The 15283-nt window shown below is 55.8% G+C and overlaps 2 protein-coding genes across 4 annotated transcripts; both read right to left on the minus strand.

Annotated features, from left to right (window-relative positions):
• Positions 1-655: 655 nt before the first annotated feature.
• On the minus strand, positions 656-10525 carry CRTC2 (CREB regulated transcription coactivator 2). 3 transcript variants are annotated; one of them, XM_059932236.1, is made up of 14 exons: positions 10087-10524; positions 7230-7331; positions 7037-7153; positions 6388-6449; positions 5697-5765; positions 5423-5526; positions 5293-5322; positions 5034-5098; positions 4883-4932; positions 4508-4752; positions 3739-4145; positions 2144-2413; positions 1438-1624; positions 656-1306 (listed from the first exon to the last, which is right to left on the minus strand). In XM_059932236.1, exons 1-14 carry the CDS (start codon positions 10237-10239, stop codon positions 1086-1088), a joined length of 2082 nt encoding a protein of 693 aa, XP_059788219.1. In that variant the 5' UTR covers positions 10240-10524; the 3' UTR covers positions 656-1085. The 3 variants fall into 3 exon arrangements, with proteins under 3 accessions (XP_059788219.1, XP_059788237.1, XP_059788228.1); XM_059932254.1 differs by lacking the exon at positions 10087-10524 and adding an exon at positions 9802-9931; XM_059932245.1 differs by lacking the exon at positions 5697-5765 and having other exon boundaries at positions 10087-10525.
• Positions 10526-10843: 318 nt separating this feature from the next.
• Positions 10844-14943, minus strand: SLC39A1 (solute carrier family 39 member 1). Its single transcript, XM_059932280.1, has 4 exons — positions 14881-14943; positions 13936-14154; positions 13646-13776; positions 10844-12493 (listed from the first exon to the last, which is right to left on the minus strand). Exons 2-4 carry the CDS (start codon positions 14120-14122, stop codon positions 11837-11839), a joined length of 975 nt encoding a protein of 324 aa, XP_059788263.1. The 5' UTR covers positions 14123-14154; positions 14881-14943; the 3' UTR covers positions 10844-11836.
• Between the last annotated feature and the right edge of the window lie 340 nt (positions 14944-15283).

The raw sequence follows: 15283 nt of genomic DNA on the forward strand, positions 1-15283 counted from the left end.
GAAAGAGGAAACCTCTTCAGAACAGGTTAGCACTCAAGCATCTGAATGAATGAGTGGAGAAGAGTGGGGAGGGTGAAGTGAATTCATGCATTGTGAGGGAGCAGGAATGAGACCTAGGAGCACGGGGTCAGAGGCTGGCCAGGTACCACAGCTAACTTCCAGGTCCTCTGGGCTTAAAGGGCCATAAAGAAGAGGGAGCCAACCTGAGACCTACCTGGCGTCAGTAGTTTTTAAATCCTCTCTCCTTGGGAGCCTTAGCACTGAGGCCAGCTACCCCCAGGAAAACTGGGATCATTCTACCAGAAAAATCCAGAGCTGAGAGCGCAGCCAGCAGTCACCTCTTCATCTCCTGACTCACTGCCAGGCCTCAGGGTTGAGAAAGCAGTAACTTGTCTGGCCAGTCAGAGCCCCTGTCCCCTGATGCTGCAGCAAGGCCCTGGACAGATGAGAGGGCGCATGTGCTGCCCCAGGGGCCTATGCCCAGCCTGCACCCCTATGTCCAATGCTGAGTACAAATTCTGAGGCTTCGGGGGCCCCTCCACAATACCATATGGTGTTGAAAAAACGCAAAAAGCATACAGATGAGAGGGCCCGTGCCCCAAGAACTCCCTCGATCCCGACCTGCATCCCAAACAGTAGCCAACGACACCAAGGGTTTGATATGATTTTTTTATTAACATAATATATTTAATAAAAAATAATATCCACTCTGGCTCTCTCCTCCATTGCAAGGGGAAGAGTGGTTAGGAGGGGCTGGCACTGCCCACCCCAGGCATCCGGACAAGCCCTGCCTCCAGGGCTCCCCTCTACCCCCTGCTTTCCAACAGGCTCTGACCTCCAGACAGACGGTTCAAAGTTACAAGTGCTTTAGGCCCTCCCTTGAGCTCCCCCAAGCCCCATCCCTTGTGCAGAATTCAGGGGCCACCTGGACAAACCCCTTGCCTTTTCTCATTCTTGGGATCCTCCGTTCATGTCAGAAAGAGGATCTGGGAGCAGAGAGTAAAGTCTCTACTGGCCAGGGGGAAGGGAGGAAAGGGACAGTGATGGGGGACAGGGCCGAGAAGAGGGATGTCGATGAGGTGCCCTCACTGCAACCGGTCACTGCGGAACGAGTCCTCCACAGCAGGGTCAGGCAGCAGGGCACAGGGGTCGCTCAGCATGTTGAGCCCCTCCAGGCCCAGCGGCTCCATGCGCAGCTCCTCCTCCAGCCCCAGCCCCAGCTCCAGCCCAGCTGCTGACACCTCAAAACCAGGCACTCCAGCCAAGGCCGCTGAAATCTCCTTAGAGAAACCGGGCGAAGGGTCTCCTGTGTGGGCAGAAGAGATGAGTGAGAACCCCATGCCTTGCGAACTCTTCCAAGACCCCCTCAGTCTCCTGCTGCGCCACCAAATGTACCACGCCCTCCTTCCATCCCCCATCACCACCCACACCTCTTACCTGTGAGGATGATGTTAGGCCCTGAGCCATGGCGGGAACAGTGGGTTAAGTTCTGGTGGTTGAGGGCATGGGGGTCCTGGGGACCACTCACTGGCCCCTCACCCCCTAAAAATCCAGGCCCTTCAGAAAAGCCAGGAGGATCCAGCGCCAGGCTGGTTGATGGGTTCTCCATGCTGAACTGCTCCAGCTATGGGCACACAGACAGGCCTTGAGAAAGCGGGCTTCAGAACAGGGTGGTCCTGCCTGCCTTTGCCTAGCTCTGCTAACACATCCTCTTTGCCCAGTAATCTTCATACACCTCCCCCTACCCCACCCCGCTTCCCACCTCCACCATGGGAACAAAAGCAGAGACAGCGGGAGATGGCCACAAGCACAGCGAGAGAAGTGAGCACGGGGCCCAAAGTAGGTGTGGGCACCGTACCTACTGGGACAGAGCATGCGCGTGCCAGGAAGACAACGGGTCAAAGCAGTAGTCATCAAAGAGCAAGCTGCGCGGAGGTAACTGGGGGAGAGGGGCAGGAGTCGGGGTCAAATGCAGGAAGAGAGGAGCCCCAAGCTGGCGGTACTGTGTTACCTGGGGGCAGGTAAGAAGGCTCTCCCCCACTTAGATCTCCCAGTTCAAAATGCCCCCCTCGATACCACTCAGGCTCTTTTGGCCCACTCCCAGCCCCTCCCCTGCTTCTGAGCTAGGGACCCGGGTACTCACGTTCCCCAGGCTGAAGTCACTCATCGGCCGGTGGTAAGACTGTTGCCCATGCCCACTGGGGCTGGGTGGGTACAGTGTCCCATAGTGCAGCTGCCTGCCTGGGGGCTGCCCACCGGAGGGCTGCACTGAGCAGGCCTGAGAGGGCAGCCCCGGCTGCTGCAGAGGCTTTGGGGTGGGTGGCTGGGTGGGCAGAACCAAACTTGGGGGGCTGTACGGGTATGGAGGCAGCCGCTGGTCACTGGGCAGCTTACTGGTGTCCAGGGCGACGCCCTGAAGAAAAGCGAGGAGAAAGGGGGAAGCTTACCCCTCAATGTGCCCCCTGAGAGGAGCTCTTTGTCAGCGCTTCCCACCCTTTTAAGCTGCGACCATTGTCAACACAAACCCAAAACCGTTCCATTGGGCACCGCTGGGGTACAACTACTGTCAAAAATGCATCTCAGGATGAAAGTGACTGAGAGCGGTTAACACAAGGATAATTTTGAATCCACTCCAGGAGTTAACTATTCCTAAACCTTGGTACTTTAACTACTGCTAGTAATCAACTACTTGTGACACACCTCACAAGTGACTGATCACACAACAGTGACCTTGAGAATGGCTGTTCTAAAGCCTTGAAGAGGCCAGAGGGACTGTGAGAGGAAGGAGGGAAAAAGGAGGGAAGGAGGGATGTTAGGCTTACTCCAAGTTCCCAGAGAGCAGAGCCCTTGCTGGCCTGACCTTAGTCTTTCCTACAGAAAAGGGGACCTGCATAAAGATGGAACATAGAACACACATTCCAGGGAAGAACAACAGAGAAAGAAAGGGAAAGTAGGGCAGAGGAGAGGGGAAGAAGAGCATTAGGGTGAAAGAAGGGGAGCAGACAGAACAAAAAAAGGGAGAAGTATGGGGAGGGAGGGAAGAGCTAAGAATGTTAACATTGAGGAAAAAACCCTAAACAAAAATTTTTAGTAATAGTCCCAACTCTTCCCTAACATGCTGTGTAAACTTGGAAAAGTCACTTTCCGTCTGGGCCCCAGCCTCCTCATCTGTAAGATGAAGGGACTGGGCTCCATCCTCTGACAGTCTCTGACTCTATGAAATCTATCAAAGAAGGAGAGGAGATGGCAGAGGGGATGGGACAGGATGGAGGCAGGAGAAAAAAGACAGACAAGGAAAGAAGGATAGGAACAAAAAAGAGAGAAAAGGGAAAGGACAAGCTATCACTTGTCGAGCGTGCACCTGGGCTAAGCATGGTGCTGCGTACTTTCCGTATGTGATTTCCTTTGATCCTTACATTGCTGTCCTGGTTTTATAGATGAGGATGCTGAGACTCAAAGAAGTTAAATAACTGTCCAAGGAGACTGCTAGTAAGAGGTGGGGCCAGGATTTGACATCAGAAAACTTAACCCCAGGTTTTGCATTCTTAAGCCAAGAGGAAACAAGGTGGATAAGAGTGGGGCAGGCAGAGGACAGAGGAATGCAAGGGGATGGATGACACCAGGAATACAGGAGTTAAGAAGAAGAGGTATTTGAGGAAAGCAGGGTGGGGGGGAGAGAACTTGGCAGGAGAAGGAAGGGAAAGGAGACAGACATGTAGGGAAGGGAGCCACGCATACCTGAGTGATGGAAGACAAGGTGGGTGACATTGTTGGCGAAAACTGTTTGGGCAGTTGCTGTTGGGACCTTCTGGCGTCGGCTGGGCCCACGGGCAAACTCAGGGGACTGAGGGGCACACGGCGGTGGCGGGGGGAAGCCCCAGGGGTAGAAGCTGGGTAAGGGGGGGCACCCAGCACCGGAGATGAAGCAGAAGAGGAGGAAGAGGAGGAGGAGAGGGCCGGGGCGCTGAGTGAGGGGTGACCCAGGGAGGTGGTGGGCAGTGCATGGCGGGCCAAGGAGGAGGCAGGCAGTGAGGGGTGACTGTGGGAGCCCTGGAGCTGGGGCTGAGGACTGCTCAGGGAAGCCTGGAGGTTGGGATTGCTTAGGGAAGACTGCAAGGATGGGTGGCTGAGAGGTGAATGAAGTCCTGTAGGCACAGACAAAAAACCAGAGATGCCAACATTACTGATGGGAACTGGGCCTCTTTCTGCCCAGAACGGGTAGCAGTGTCCAGACTATGGAAGTGGCAACACAATGTCCTCCCTACTCTGTCCCTGACAGTCAGGATGGCATTGCCCGCTTGGGGGTTGCTCTCCATCTTCTTTCTGGGAAAAGCCACACCTACCAGTTCTCACTGGCAGAAAACTGCTGTGAGGGAATCCTGGGGTACACAGGTGAAGGGCTGGTGTGGGCAGTCACAGGAGAATCCCAAGGTGCTCCAGCCTCCCACCCCTTTGTCCCTCCAGCTAGGCAGCACCCCAGGGACACACAGCCAAGACAGCCACTCACCTGGTGCATCATAGCCTGGGCCCAGGCCCAGGCCCCCGCTGATGCCCAGGTGGGTCATGGTGTGGGTCAAATTGGAGGTACTGTTGCCCCCACTCAGGCTGGGGTAGACTGTCTCCTCTGGGTCCAGGGGGGTGGGCAGCGGTGGGGGAAAGTGCAGGTTGGTGAGGTCAGGTAGGGAGCCTCCCGTGTTCATGGCAGGTGGGAGGACAGGCACAGTGGCAGGCTGGTCAGGAGATGGAAAGATGCTGGGGAAGGAGAGGAAAAGATGTAAATGGGGGTAGGGGGCAGTGGTCAGGGAAGAGCAGAGATCAGCCTTCCACATTTCCCTTTGCTTCCCTCCTCCACCCGCTCAGCCGACCTCAGAGAGATACGTACTTAATTCCAGGGACTTCACAGGACCGAGGTCGGGAGGAGGATGAGGACAGCTGAGGACAGAAGGAAGAAGGTGGCAAATGAGGACAGAGCTCAGTGGAGGACCCTGAAGACCCACCCCATGGAAAGAAGAGGGGCAGTGGGCCACGCCTACCTTCTTAGCATCCCATGGTTTCAGCAAATGCTTGTCATCTGGCAAGTTCTCCTCAATAGCAGGGACTTGAAAGAGAAAGACTGGTGATGAGAGGGTTGAAGAAGGAGGCAGGACAGGAAGCAGACGCAGGTGGAAGGGCTCCCACTCCCTGGCCCTGAACAAAGCTCCCAACACCAGCCCAGAGATTCTCTGGCATTCAGTACCCGCACGTACCAAATGTGGTGAGGAACACATACCAAATGTGGTGAGGAACACATACCTTTGGAGTCCATTTCGCCATCCAGAAAACCTGCAAAGGATACGGTGGAGCTGGCTGCAGTGCCCACTTGCCTATCTGCTTCAAACAAAAGCTCCACGGCTACTCCCTCCCCTGGGACATGGCCACTTACCTCCACGGCGGCTGGGCAGGACGCTGGGGGGTGCAGGGCCTGGATAAGTGTCCTGAGGGCTGGGGTTCATCACACTTGTGTGAAGGGCAGAGTCAGAGCTTGTCCTGTGAGGGGAAAAGAGATGAGCTGGCACCTGTGACAGTCTTCCTGGTCCTCATGCCCTGGTCAGTAGGGGTAAACACTAGCTGGGCTGGGACACGGTGGGGTGAGGGAGCAGGGCCCCAGAAACTACAGATAAGAAGAGATGTGGCCTAAAGAAGGCAAGGGCCATCACCTGTTAAGTGCAGATGGTAGTCGAAACAACTGCCCCTTCTCTGCAGGGAAATTGCCCCAGGGCATTGTCCTGGGATGGAAAAACAAAGTGATGAGGAGGAAGGCTAGCAATGGACCAGAGGGCAGGCATGGGGGTTGGAAAGTGTGGGGCAGCCAAGAGGGCTGGGCACCCAGGATCATCATGCCTCTTTCTTTCTGGTTCTGCTGATATCTGTGATCCGTGAACCCTCTCCCCAAACAACCTAGGAGATCTGGAAATAACTCCTCTCTGCCAGGACAAGCTGAATAGGAATCTTGGAGCCCAGCAACTGTGCTGGGTATGAGTCTTAGGGATGAGATGGACAGGGGAAGAGTTCAGAAACCTGAATGCCAGAACACTGCACCTGGCACCCACTCTTGACAGGAGGCAGCCGTTTTCACCTGCCACCCTACCATTCTCCCCTCCCCCACCACACACCCCAGCTGCCATTAGTCCTGCTCTGGCTGGACTGGGAGGCTTGGCCACACGTGTCAACATGGCCCCGACTGGACTCTGACCCACCCACTCCACCTGCCCCCACCCCTCCCAGCCCTGCCGTTATGGGAGGAGGTACTGCTGAAAGCCTGGCCCAGCGGGCCCAGACCCAACCCCAGCTCCCGCCAGAGACAAGTCAGAGAGTGGGCAGGAGATCCTGCCCGCCCTGGACACTGACCTCCGCCAGCTGGACTCCGGGGGAGGAGATAAGTAGGCAGGACTATAGGGAGAGCTGTCAACGTGAAGAGCACCAGTTAAGGGAAAAAGTGAGGAGGGGGTGGATGCGAGAGAGACCAGATGAGAGAAAAATAACGGAAGGCAGCAGGTGAGTTGTTTCAAGAAACAAACACCTTTCTCCTCCTCTATGAGGGGCAACAATAGGGGCAAAGAATGGAAGAGAAAAAGGGAATCAGGCCTAGAGAAGCTGGAAAATAGAGGCGAATATCTAGGCAGGGCTTGGGGCAGACAGGTCTGTGGAGGTCTCTGAGACTGAAAGCTAAGAACAGAAATGTGAGCAGGAGGGAAGCAAAATCCCTGTAGCATGAGACATATCAGGGAGCCCTGCCTCTAGCAGCCAAGAGCAAGCTGAAGTGAGGATGGTCAGTGCCAGCCAGAGTTGGAGGACACAGTCTCAGGAGGGGCAGCTCCCTGTCACAGGAGCCAGTGCTGAAACACGCGCCAAATGTCACTTTTCAGGGAACCTGGGTAAAGGAGAGCTCCCGCAGGATGGCACTGGACAACACTTCAGGTCCCTTTTCCTACCATGAGCTCCTGAGGAACCCCACCCCACTGCCCTCCAGACTCCGCAGCCCCTCAGTGAAGGATATGTGGCGGGGGTAGCGGCGAAGTGGGGACACCATTCTTCGGGGATCTCGCTGCACCCGTTCCACCAGCCCGTGGTGCCGAGTGCTCCGGGATGAATCCAAAGGGGAGTGGAGGGGGCTCTGCCAAAAGAGACAGGCAAGTCAACAGAGGGAGCTGCAATGAGAGCCTGCGCTCCCCCAACTGGTGTCCACTCACCTGGAACTCAGCCAGGCCACAGCCAATCTGGTTCACGTTGGGCAGAGAGCCACCATAATGGGAGCTCCTTGTGTATGCCAGTCGCAGTTTTTGGGCCTGTAACTGAGACATGTAGGACAAATGGGAATGTCAGGGAGGGTCCTGAGCACTGTTCCTGTGGCCACCCTTGCCATCCCTGTCTCCAGGACATGCTACTATTGCTGCTGCTTTTAAGAGATCTGCCAGAAGAAAAGCCAGTACTGGGGAGAAGGTCCACTGAGACCTGGTGCAAACAATCTGCCCTAGCTCTTCCTCAGGCTGCCCCCATCAATGCTATCACTAATGCCTGGCATCACCCTGCCAGGTGGAGCCTGATACTCTGCTCAGGGCCTGTCCTAGTCGGCATCAGTCTAAACAGAGTCCCTGAGGGGTTGCCAGGAGCCCCTAGGCTAGTCACATGGGTTAACTCCTGGGGAAGGGTGCCTATTAGGCACCTCTGCTTTCCCTTCCAGATGCGTCCAGGACTAATTGGAAGACAAGGGAAGGGCCACAGGTGGATGCCATAGAGCCATAACTGCCAGCCTCTTTCCTCCCCACTCTGGAGGGCAGGCACAAGCTTCTGGGCTCTGCCATTTGCCCAGCCTCAGGAAGGCTACACAGAGCCAGTACCTCCCAAACTAGAACAACTAAGGAATGATGGCTCTTCTAACTGGAAAAACAGTGCCAAAACAAAGAAGCATTCTTCTACCTAGTCCTAAAGCCCCTGAATTGGTAGGGGAGCCTGGAGAATGGGGGTGAGAAAAGCAGTAGCCCACTCCAGCCTGGGCCAGAGCCGTCTCCTTGGCCTCATCCTCACTTTGGGGAGATACGTCTGGCACTGGAGTAAGACACCACAACCCTCAGCCTGGCATGGTTTTAGTCTGCCTAAAGGTCTCATGTCCCTCTGTGAGAGGTGAGCACCTACTTCTAAGACTCAGCTACTGCCACCCCAGCCAAATAAGGAGACCCAGGGCAGCTGATGAGTGGTTAAGATTCTAAGAGCTTCCAGGGGTCACACTGTTTGTGCATAGGCCAACAACAGAATTGACTTTCTGTTCCAAGAGGTCAGTCCAGTGAGTTTAGAGGGCACTATGCTGACCTTTGGGCCACTTCAAGACTGCTACTAATATACATGATAACCCCAGCTTCCAGGAGTATAGGCCCCAACAGCCACATCTGCCTCAAATGAGACCTCCCAGCTGGCCAGATAACAGGCTGAGCTCCAGGTCTCTGATCCCTAGCTTTAGACTCTTGGGTCCCCAGGACCTGGACATGTATGCCCACTAGATTTTTTTATGTGCAGAAGAAAAGTTAACCAACAGGGGCAAGGTGAGTGGAGGGGACCTTCTGACAGACCAAGGCACCACAAAGAAAGAAGGCCCAGTTTTGAGCTTTTGTTTGTACCTATAAGCCCTAAGATCCCACCACTCCTCCGCTGTCAGATGGAGGTCAGCCTCTGGCCCACCTTCCTGGCTCTGCCCCCACTTTGATCAAAAGCTCCTAAAGGGCGGACAGTCCACAGTTAGATCATGATCCTCACGGCGGTTAGAGGGGGTTATGCACACACACACACACACACACACACACACACACACAATTTGCTTCCCCACCTTTCTCTGTTCTGACTCCCAAAAACTAGGACACATGGTCTCTAGAGACTCAAAAGAGTAAAAAACACAAAAAAGACTAACAGAGTCAAGGGAGACACACACAAAAATACAACCGGAGTTACAGTCATAGGCAGGTTCAATCAAAGGCAGTCAGACGAGCAGAAAGAACTTTGAAATGTGGTATTTATGTTTGGCCATCCATCACCCCTTAAATTCCTTCTAGCTCCCTGCCATAAGGGATCACTGCAATATCCTCACCTGCTGTTTTGAGAATAATGTGTCCCTAAATTAGGACTGCATACCAGCTAGGCAAACTCCCACCCCTCTCTCTCTCTGACATCCAGCCCTGGGAAGCAAGAAACCAAGATCAGGGGGCTTCAGAAGCAACGCCGCCAGGATTCCTTCTTTCTGGAACTTCCCAGGAATGAATATTCCCTACACACAGAAGACCCTCCAAGGCACCCCATAACTGACCCACAAAACAGTCGTCTCTCTAGAAAGTTCAGCTAACCATCAGGTTCCACATAACCTACAGCCAACTGGTTACCCCCTTTCGAGATCCAAAGCCCTATCTCTCCTCCAAGGCGGCCAGGGTAAAATACCACCAGTCTGTGAGCAATGGACCTCACCTTCATTCACGTCAGGAAACCACAAGAAGTATTTGAAAAAGGAAGCAAAGGGACGGGACGCAGGAGGGGACTTCCTGCCCCACTATACCCAGCGCTGCCGTTCAAACCACTCAAGGGGCCCTTTCCCGGAGATACTAACTGCCGAGAGTAGCACAACAGGGCAGAGGGACCAGAAAAGAGGAGATCACCAACTGAGAGGAGCCAGACTAGGGCAAGCAGGCCATCCCCCAACCCCATAACCCAACATAGAAGATGCTTCAGCAGAGGCCCTGAGAGAACTCAATCAGAGATGCACAAGGACCACCCACCTCCTACCTCCGCCGGGCTTCGGGGACCATCTCCTCTCTCTGTCCACTGCTGCCTCACTTTCTCAGTTCCCATTCGTTCCCAAACCCTCCAGCCTCTCTGGAGTTTCGACCTCCTCCCGCAAAACCCGTCTTCCTGCCCCCCGGCCCTCCACCCGTGCCTCCCAGACGGCGGCGCCCGCTACCCCCGCCGCGTTCCGCCTCTTTCGCTGCGGCTCCCGCCCCCGCCCCGCCTCTCGGCTCCCCACTCCAGAAGTGCTCTGCTCTGCTCCCGCTTGCCGGCGCGGCCCCTCACCCGGGTGGAGCCGATGTCCATCATCACCTCCTCGAAGGCCGCCGTCTCCTCGGCCTGACGCTGCTTCTGCAGCGCGATCTTCTCACTAAACTTGCGCGGATTGGAAGCTGAGGCCGTGGCCGAGCCGGGCCCGTTCGCCCCCGACGTCGCCATCTTCCTCCCCCGTCCCTCCCCGCCACCCTCCCAATACAAGCCACGGCCTCCGCCGCGGGCCCCGGCCCGGCTCTTCCAGCCGTAGCCGCCGCCGCCGCCGCCGCCTCAGCGAGCACCGCGAACCCGGCCCCAGCCTAGCCCTGACCTGCTGCGCGCGGGGCCCGCCGGGAATTATAGTTTGTTTACGTGACTCCTTCGCAGCCCCAGTCACGCAATACGGGTGAGGAAACGGACACCATTTCCCAGCTGCCCTGTTGACTCCGGGAACTGGGGACTTTGCTCCTCCCACTCGGCTCCTCCCTGCGCGGGGCAATCTGGGAAAAGTAGTTCTGCATTGGTCCCGAGCCTACAAACGCGAAGGGGCGAGGGATTAAAGAGAGGAAAGGAAAAGGGAGGAAAGGGAAGGGGTGGAGACAGGGAAGGAAGCAGGAAGAGACAAGAGGAAAAATTTGGTCATCTCCAGGGAAGGGAACTAGAGGGACCTGAATGAAAACAGTGAGATCAGGGATATTCAAACAGCCCTAAACATCTGGGACTCAGGCCCTCTCAGACTTGCCATGTGCCCACCCCTTTCCCAAGACAAATGAATCAGATACCGTACAGATGTGTAGAAACTTGTTTTATTTGGGTAACATGTCCCAAAACAGGTCAGTTAGTAAAATAGATTCTAGAGAATATGGCCCTATGCACAGCCCTCCCGCCCCAAAAAATAACCCTGGGGGCGAGGCTTCCCCTTCCCCCTTGGGATCCTCTGGTATAAAAAAAGTTTTGGCATCTCAGTGTTTATCATCTAGGCACGGGGCACCATGTCCATTTTCAGTATTCCTAGGGTGCAGCAGTAGTGGGGGACGGTAGCTCTGCCAACCTGCCCCCCACCCCACCTCAGCAAACATTTCTGTCCTACACCACAATCTGGGACCAAAACAAAGAGCAAGCTGACCCTTCCACTGAGGTGCTGGGCAGGGCTCAGTGCCATCACTTGTGCTTTGAGAAAGAGGGAGGGGATTTATTTGGCACTTTAAAAATACAGGAGTGACCAGGACTGGAGAAGCCAGAGAAGGTACCAAAACTGGCAGGAAGATGCCATTTGGCACTAGTCCCCTGGGAGAAGGGAAGAGGAAGATAGATATGAAAGTAGGAGCTAAGAAAAGTTGGAGGGGTCCACTCCAAGTGACAGAGGGCTGAAATGGGCTAGAACCAACAGGACTGCTGACTCTGGGCCTATGCCCTCTCTATACCTCTATCCCACAGCAGCTGGGTACCCACCTCCAGCCTCCCAACTATCAGCTTGTCCCTGTGTGTAGTGTCTGATCCCTGATACCAACACTCAGTGTCTTCCCCAATACTAATGTCCCTTGATCATGTCTCTAGTGACTTGACCATCTTTTGTCCCTTGGGCCTGGGGGCCAGGCTCTTGTCTGCCCACTTCCCTCTCACTGGCCAAATAGTCCCAAAGGCTTCATCCTCACCTCCCAGAGAACTCTTTGGTCCTCAGTACCTCCCTTCCCCACTCCTTCCTATTCCCCACACACTGGGAGAGGGGGAGGAAGGTCAAGGGCACGTGATACCCAACCTCCCGTGCGTATCTTGGAGCCCCCTAGACTTGGATAAAGAGCAGGCCAGTGAGCAGGGCAAAGCCTGCTAGGAGCAGAATGACCTTGAGGATTCTCTGCTCAGAAGTGGCCAGCTCCTGGGGCAGGATTTCCAGGAAGGTGATATAGAGAAAGGTGCCAGCCGCCATGCCCTCCAGCACAGACTGGGCCAGCTGGTGCAGTGGCCCTGCTGACTCTGCCAGAGCTGCACCCAGTCCAATGCCCAGGGGTGTCATGCATGAGAAGAGGATCCCACAGCCAGCCACCACCTGTGCTCGCAGGTGGCTCTGCAGCAGCCGCAGGGATAAGCTGACTGCCAGGACACCCTTGTGGAGCAGCAAAGCCAGGCACAACTCCATTGCCCGAGCCCGGTCTCGCTGCAGCCCCACTGCCAGCCCCTCAAACACTGAATGCAGGGCCAGGGAGAAGACCAGTACACAGGCACGCAGGGCTGAGGGGGCTGCCGGGGCTCCACCTGCCTGTGGGACCTCTGGTCTGTCATGCCAGTGCTGCAGCCCACCATTCGCTGTTCCCAGCAAAGCCCTCATCTCCTCTCGAGGTGGTGGCCCCGACTGTTCCTTGTAAGCCAGCGTGATCTGCTCCATCACCAGGACCAGGAAGAAGCCCATGGCCAGGATGAACTCTTGTAGGGGGAACTGGAGCTGTGGGCAAAGGGGACAGCGTGGACTTCAGGAGACAGGCCAAGAATGGGAAGGAAGAGTCAGATGCAGAGTTTAGTGGAGTCCCAGTTACACAGACCTGGGGTCCCACACACAGAGCCACTCTCAGTTACACAAAAACATAGTCACTTGGTGCCACAGACACAGAATGACACACAACCGTACAGATTATGGTGTCACTCCCAGTGTTACATGTAGATCATGGTTTTTCAACTTTAGTACTGTTAACATTTTGGATTGGACAATTCTTTGATGTAGGGGGCTGTCCTGTGCACTGTAGGATGTTTAGCAGCATCCCTAGCCTATACCCAATAGATGCCAGTAGCAAGCCCTCCCTCCCTGAGTTGGGACAACCAAAAATGTCTCCAGACATTACCAAATGTTTCCTGGGGAGGTGGGGGGTGAGGGTGGAAGGATGACAGGGGTGGGCAAAACCACCCCCAGCTGAAAGTCACTGAGGTAGATGGACACAAAGTGTCACATGTAGGCCACACATTGGCCGACTTTCCCAAATGTTCACACACAGAGCCACATACTGTCACAGGGACAATCAGGCTTGCACACAGTCACACAGAGACACAAGTCACTCAGTCACAGACAAACAGTTACATTCAGTGTTACTTCCTCAGTTCCTCCAACTGTCTCAGTTTTTCCAATAAGACTGTCCTATGCCTTGGACTTGATCTTCCCCACACCCTACTTCCTTGGGTTATATAGCCTTTTGGTCAGCAACACCGGGTCCCTGGGAATTGCCTCCTACCTGTCCCAGGCCTGTAGGGACCTCTATCTCCAGCCCTTCAGGAAAGGGTGAAGGGTGAAGATGATTCTTGGAGGGCTATTAACTTCCTGGAGGCTGAAACTAGAGAAACCTACAGATAGGTCACACACCTGGTAATAGGGTTCCTCACACTGTCACAAAGGGTACGTAGGGGTCACATAGGGACTGAGGGGGTGAGAACCTACAGAAAGAGTTATGCTCTATGACTAAAAATCACAGCTCATGGGGTCACATGCCAAGAGCCTTCCATACAGTCGTGGAGTGACACACGGACAGAGCCATACAAACACCTCTCCTAGAAGCATGTGATTGAACACCCACATACACAGGGTCACATGCAGATGACCGGGGCTCACCGTCACATGCAGGGCCGCCAGGGCCTCATCTATGGCAGCCAGGTAGTCAGGCAGCAGGTCCAGGAGACATGTGGCCAGAAAGACACCACCCGCAAAGCAGCTTACCAGGCTCAGGGCTTTTTGGCGGGAGGCTGGGCAGGAGTGGAGCATAGAAGGGAATGAGCAAATGAGCCCCACTACCCAACCTAAGCAACAGTCACTCTTGCCGTCCCCTCTTAGGTCACCTTCCTTAACCCCAGAGCCTTCCCTCCCCCAAGCACCCATGGCAGCAGGGAAAAGGAGAGGCTTACCTGAGGCTTCAGGGTTAGCGCCGGGCCGGCGCAGCACACAGATGGGCACTAGGCTGCAGATGACAGTGAGCACCAGCAACAGCACCAGGGCCCCCAACTTCACCTCCAGTCCCACGGGCACTGGGGGCTCCGAGGCTGCTGCCTCGGGGCGCCACACCAGGAGCTCTGGCTCTCCCCAGGGCCCCATGGTGGCTGTGGTAGCTCCAGTGACTCTCAGACCTAGGAAGACAGGGTGAGTGGGGGAGTGGTCACTAGGGAAATATGGGGCCAAGGAAAGGGGAAGGCTGGTCAGCAGAATGCAGCTCCCTCACCCCAGCCACTCTGTGACCTTCCCTATCCCAGTGTGACTCATCCACTCCTGTATTGGGAATATCCCTCTTACCCCTCAGACTTTATCCCTTTCAAGTGACTTCTTCCAGTGACTTATTCAGGGACCTAGCAAGGGGGAAACTGAGGCATGAGGAATGTGTGGATATCTCATTACCCTTTCATGCGGAGCTCCCAGAAAACTAGAGAGCTGGGGTCCTCTAAGCAAAGGAGAGGTCAAGCCTCCTTTCCAGGAGGGAATGGATGAAGAGAAGAGGGTTCAGGGAGAGATGTCATGGGTAGCTTCGTGGACCACCTGAACAGGGAGAGCTGGTGTGCTCTCCCGCTCCCACTTCCCCAGCGCCATCCCCCCGAGAGCAGAGAGCGACCGTTTCAGGCCACAGGCTGGGATGTCGGGGCAAACGACCAAAGAGGGGCCCTAGGCGTCTGGGGTCCCGGGACGGGCTGACCCAACAACTGAGGGCGGTGTCTGGAAGTCCGGGCTCCGGGAGGCGGGGTCTGAGGCCGCCAGCGTGCCGGGAAGCTGAAGAAGAATGTGAGAGCCCGGACTCCGGCTCGTAGGCCCCGAGAAGCCTGGGCGGCCGACCCGGATCCCGCTCTCTGGGATCCCGCACTCACCTCTCGAGGGTCTCACTACAAGGCATCCGCTCTGTTCCGGCCTCCAGTCGGGAATTCCCGCCCCCTCCCCATCGTTTACCCCTCCCCCCGCAGCCGCGGCGTACCGACCCCCCCCAGTGGCCAATGACAGCGCCCAGAGGGCGGGGCCAGACTGGGAGTGACGTGAGCTAGGAGCAATCAGAGGCCAGCAGCCAGAGCCCGGCTGAGGCGAAGACAAGCGGGGCGGGGCAAGGGAAGGGAATTAGGAGAGCACCCAGGGGCTGAGGGGTTGAGGGCCTGGGGCGCTGTGGTGGACGTCTGACCGGCGAACGTGGCCGGTCAACGAAGGCTTCGATCCTTTGAAGATTCTAAAAGAGGAAGCTAGAAACCCCGCGGTCAAGGCTGGTGCTCCATACCCAACCCC

This window comes from Balaenoptera ricei, chromosome 1 (genome assembly GCF_028023285.1).
Source record: "Balaenoptera ricei isolate mBalRic1 chromosome 1, mBalRic1.hap2, whole genome shotgun sequence".
NCBI lineage: Eukaryota > Metazoa > Chordata > Mammalia > Artiodactyla > Balaenopteridae > Balaenoptera > Balaenoptera ricei.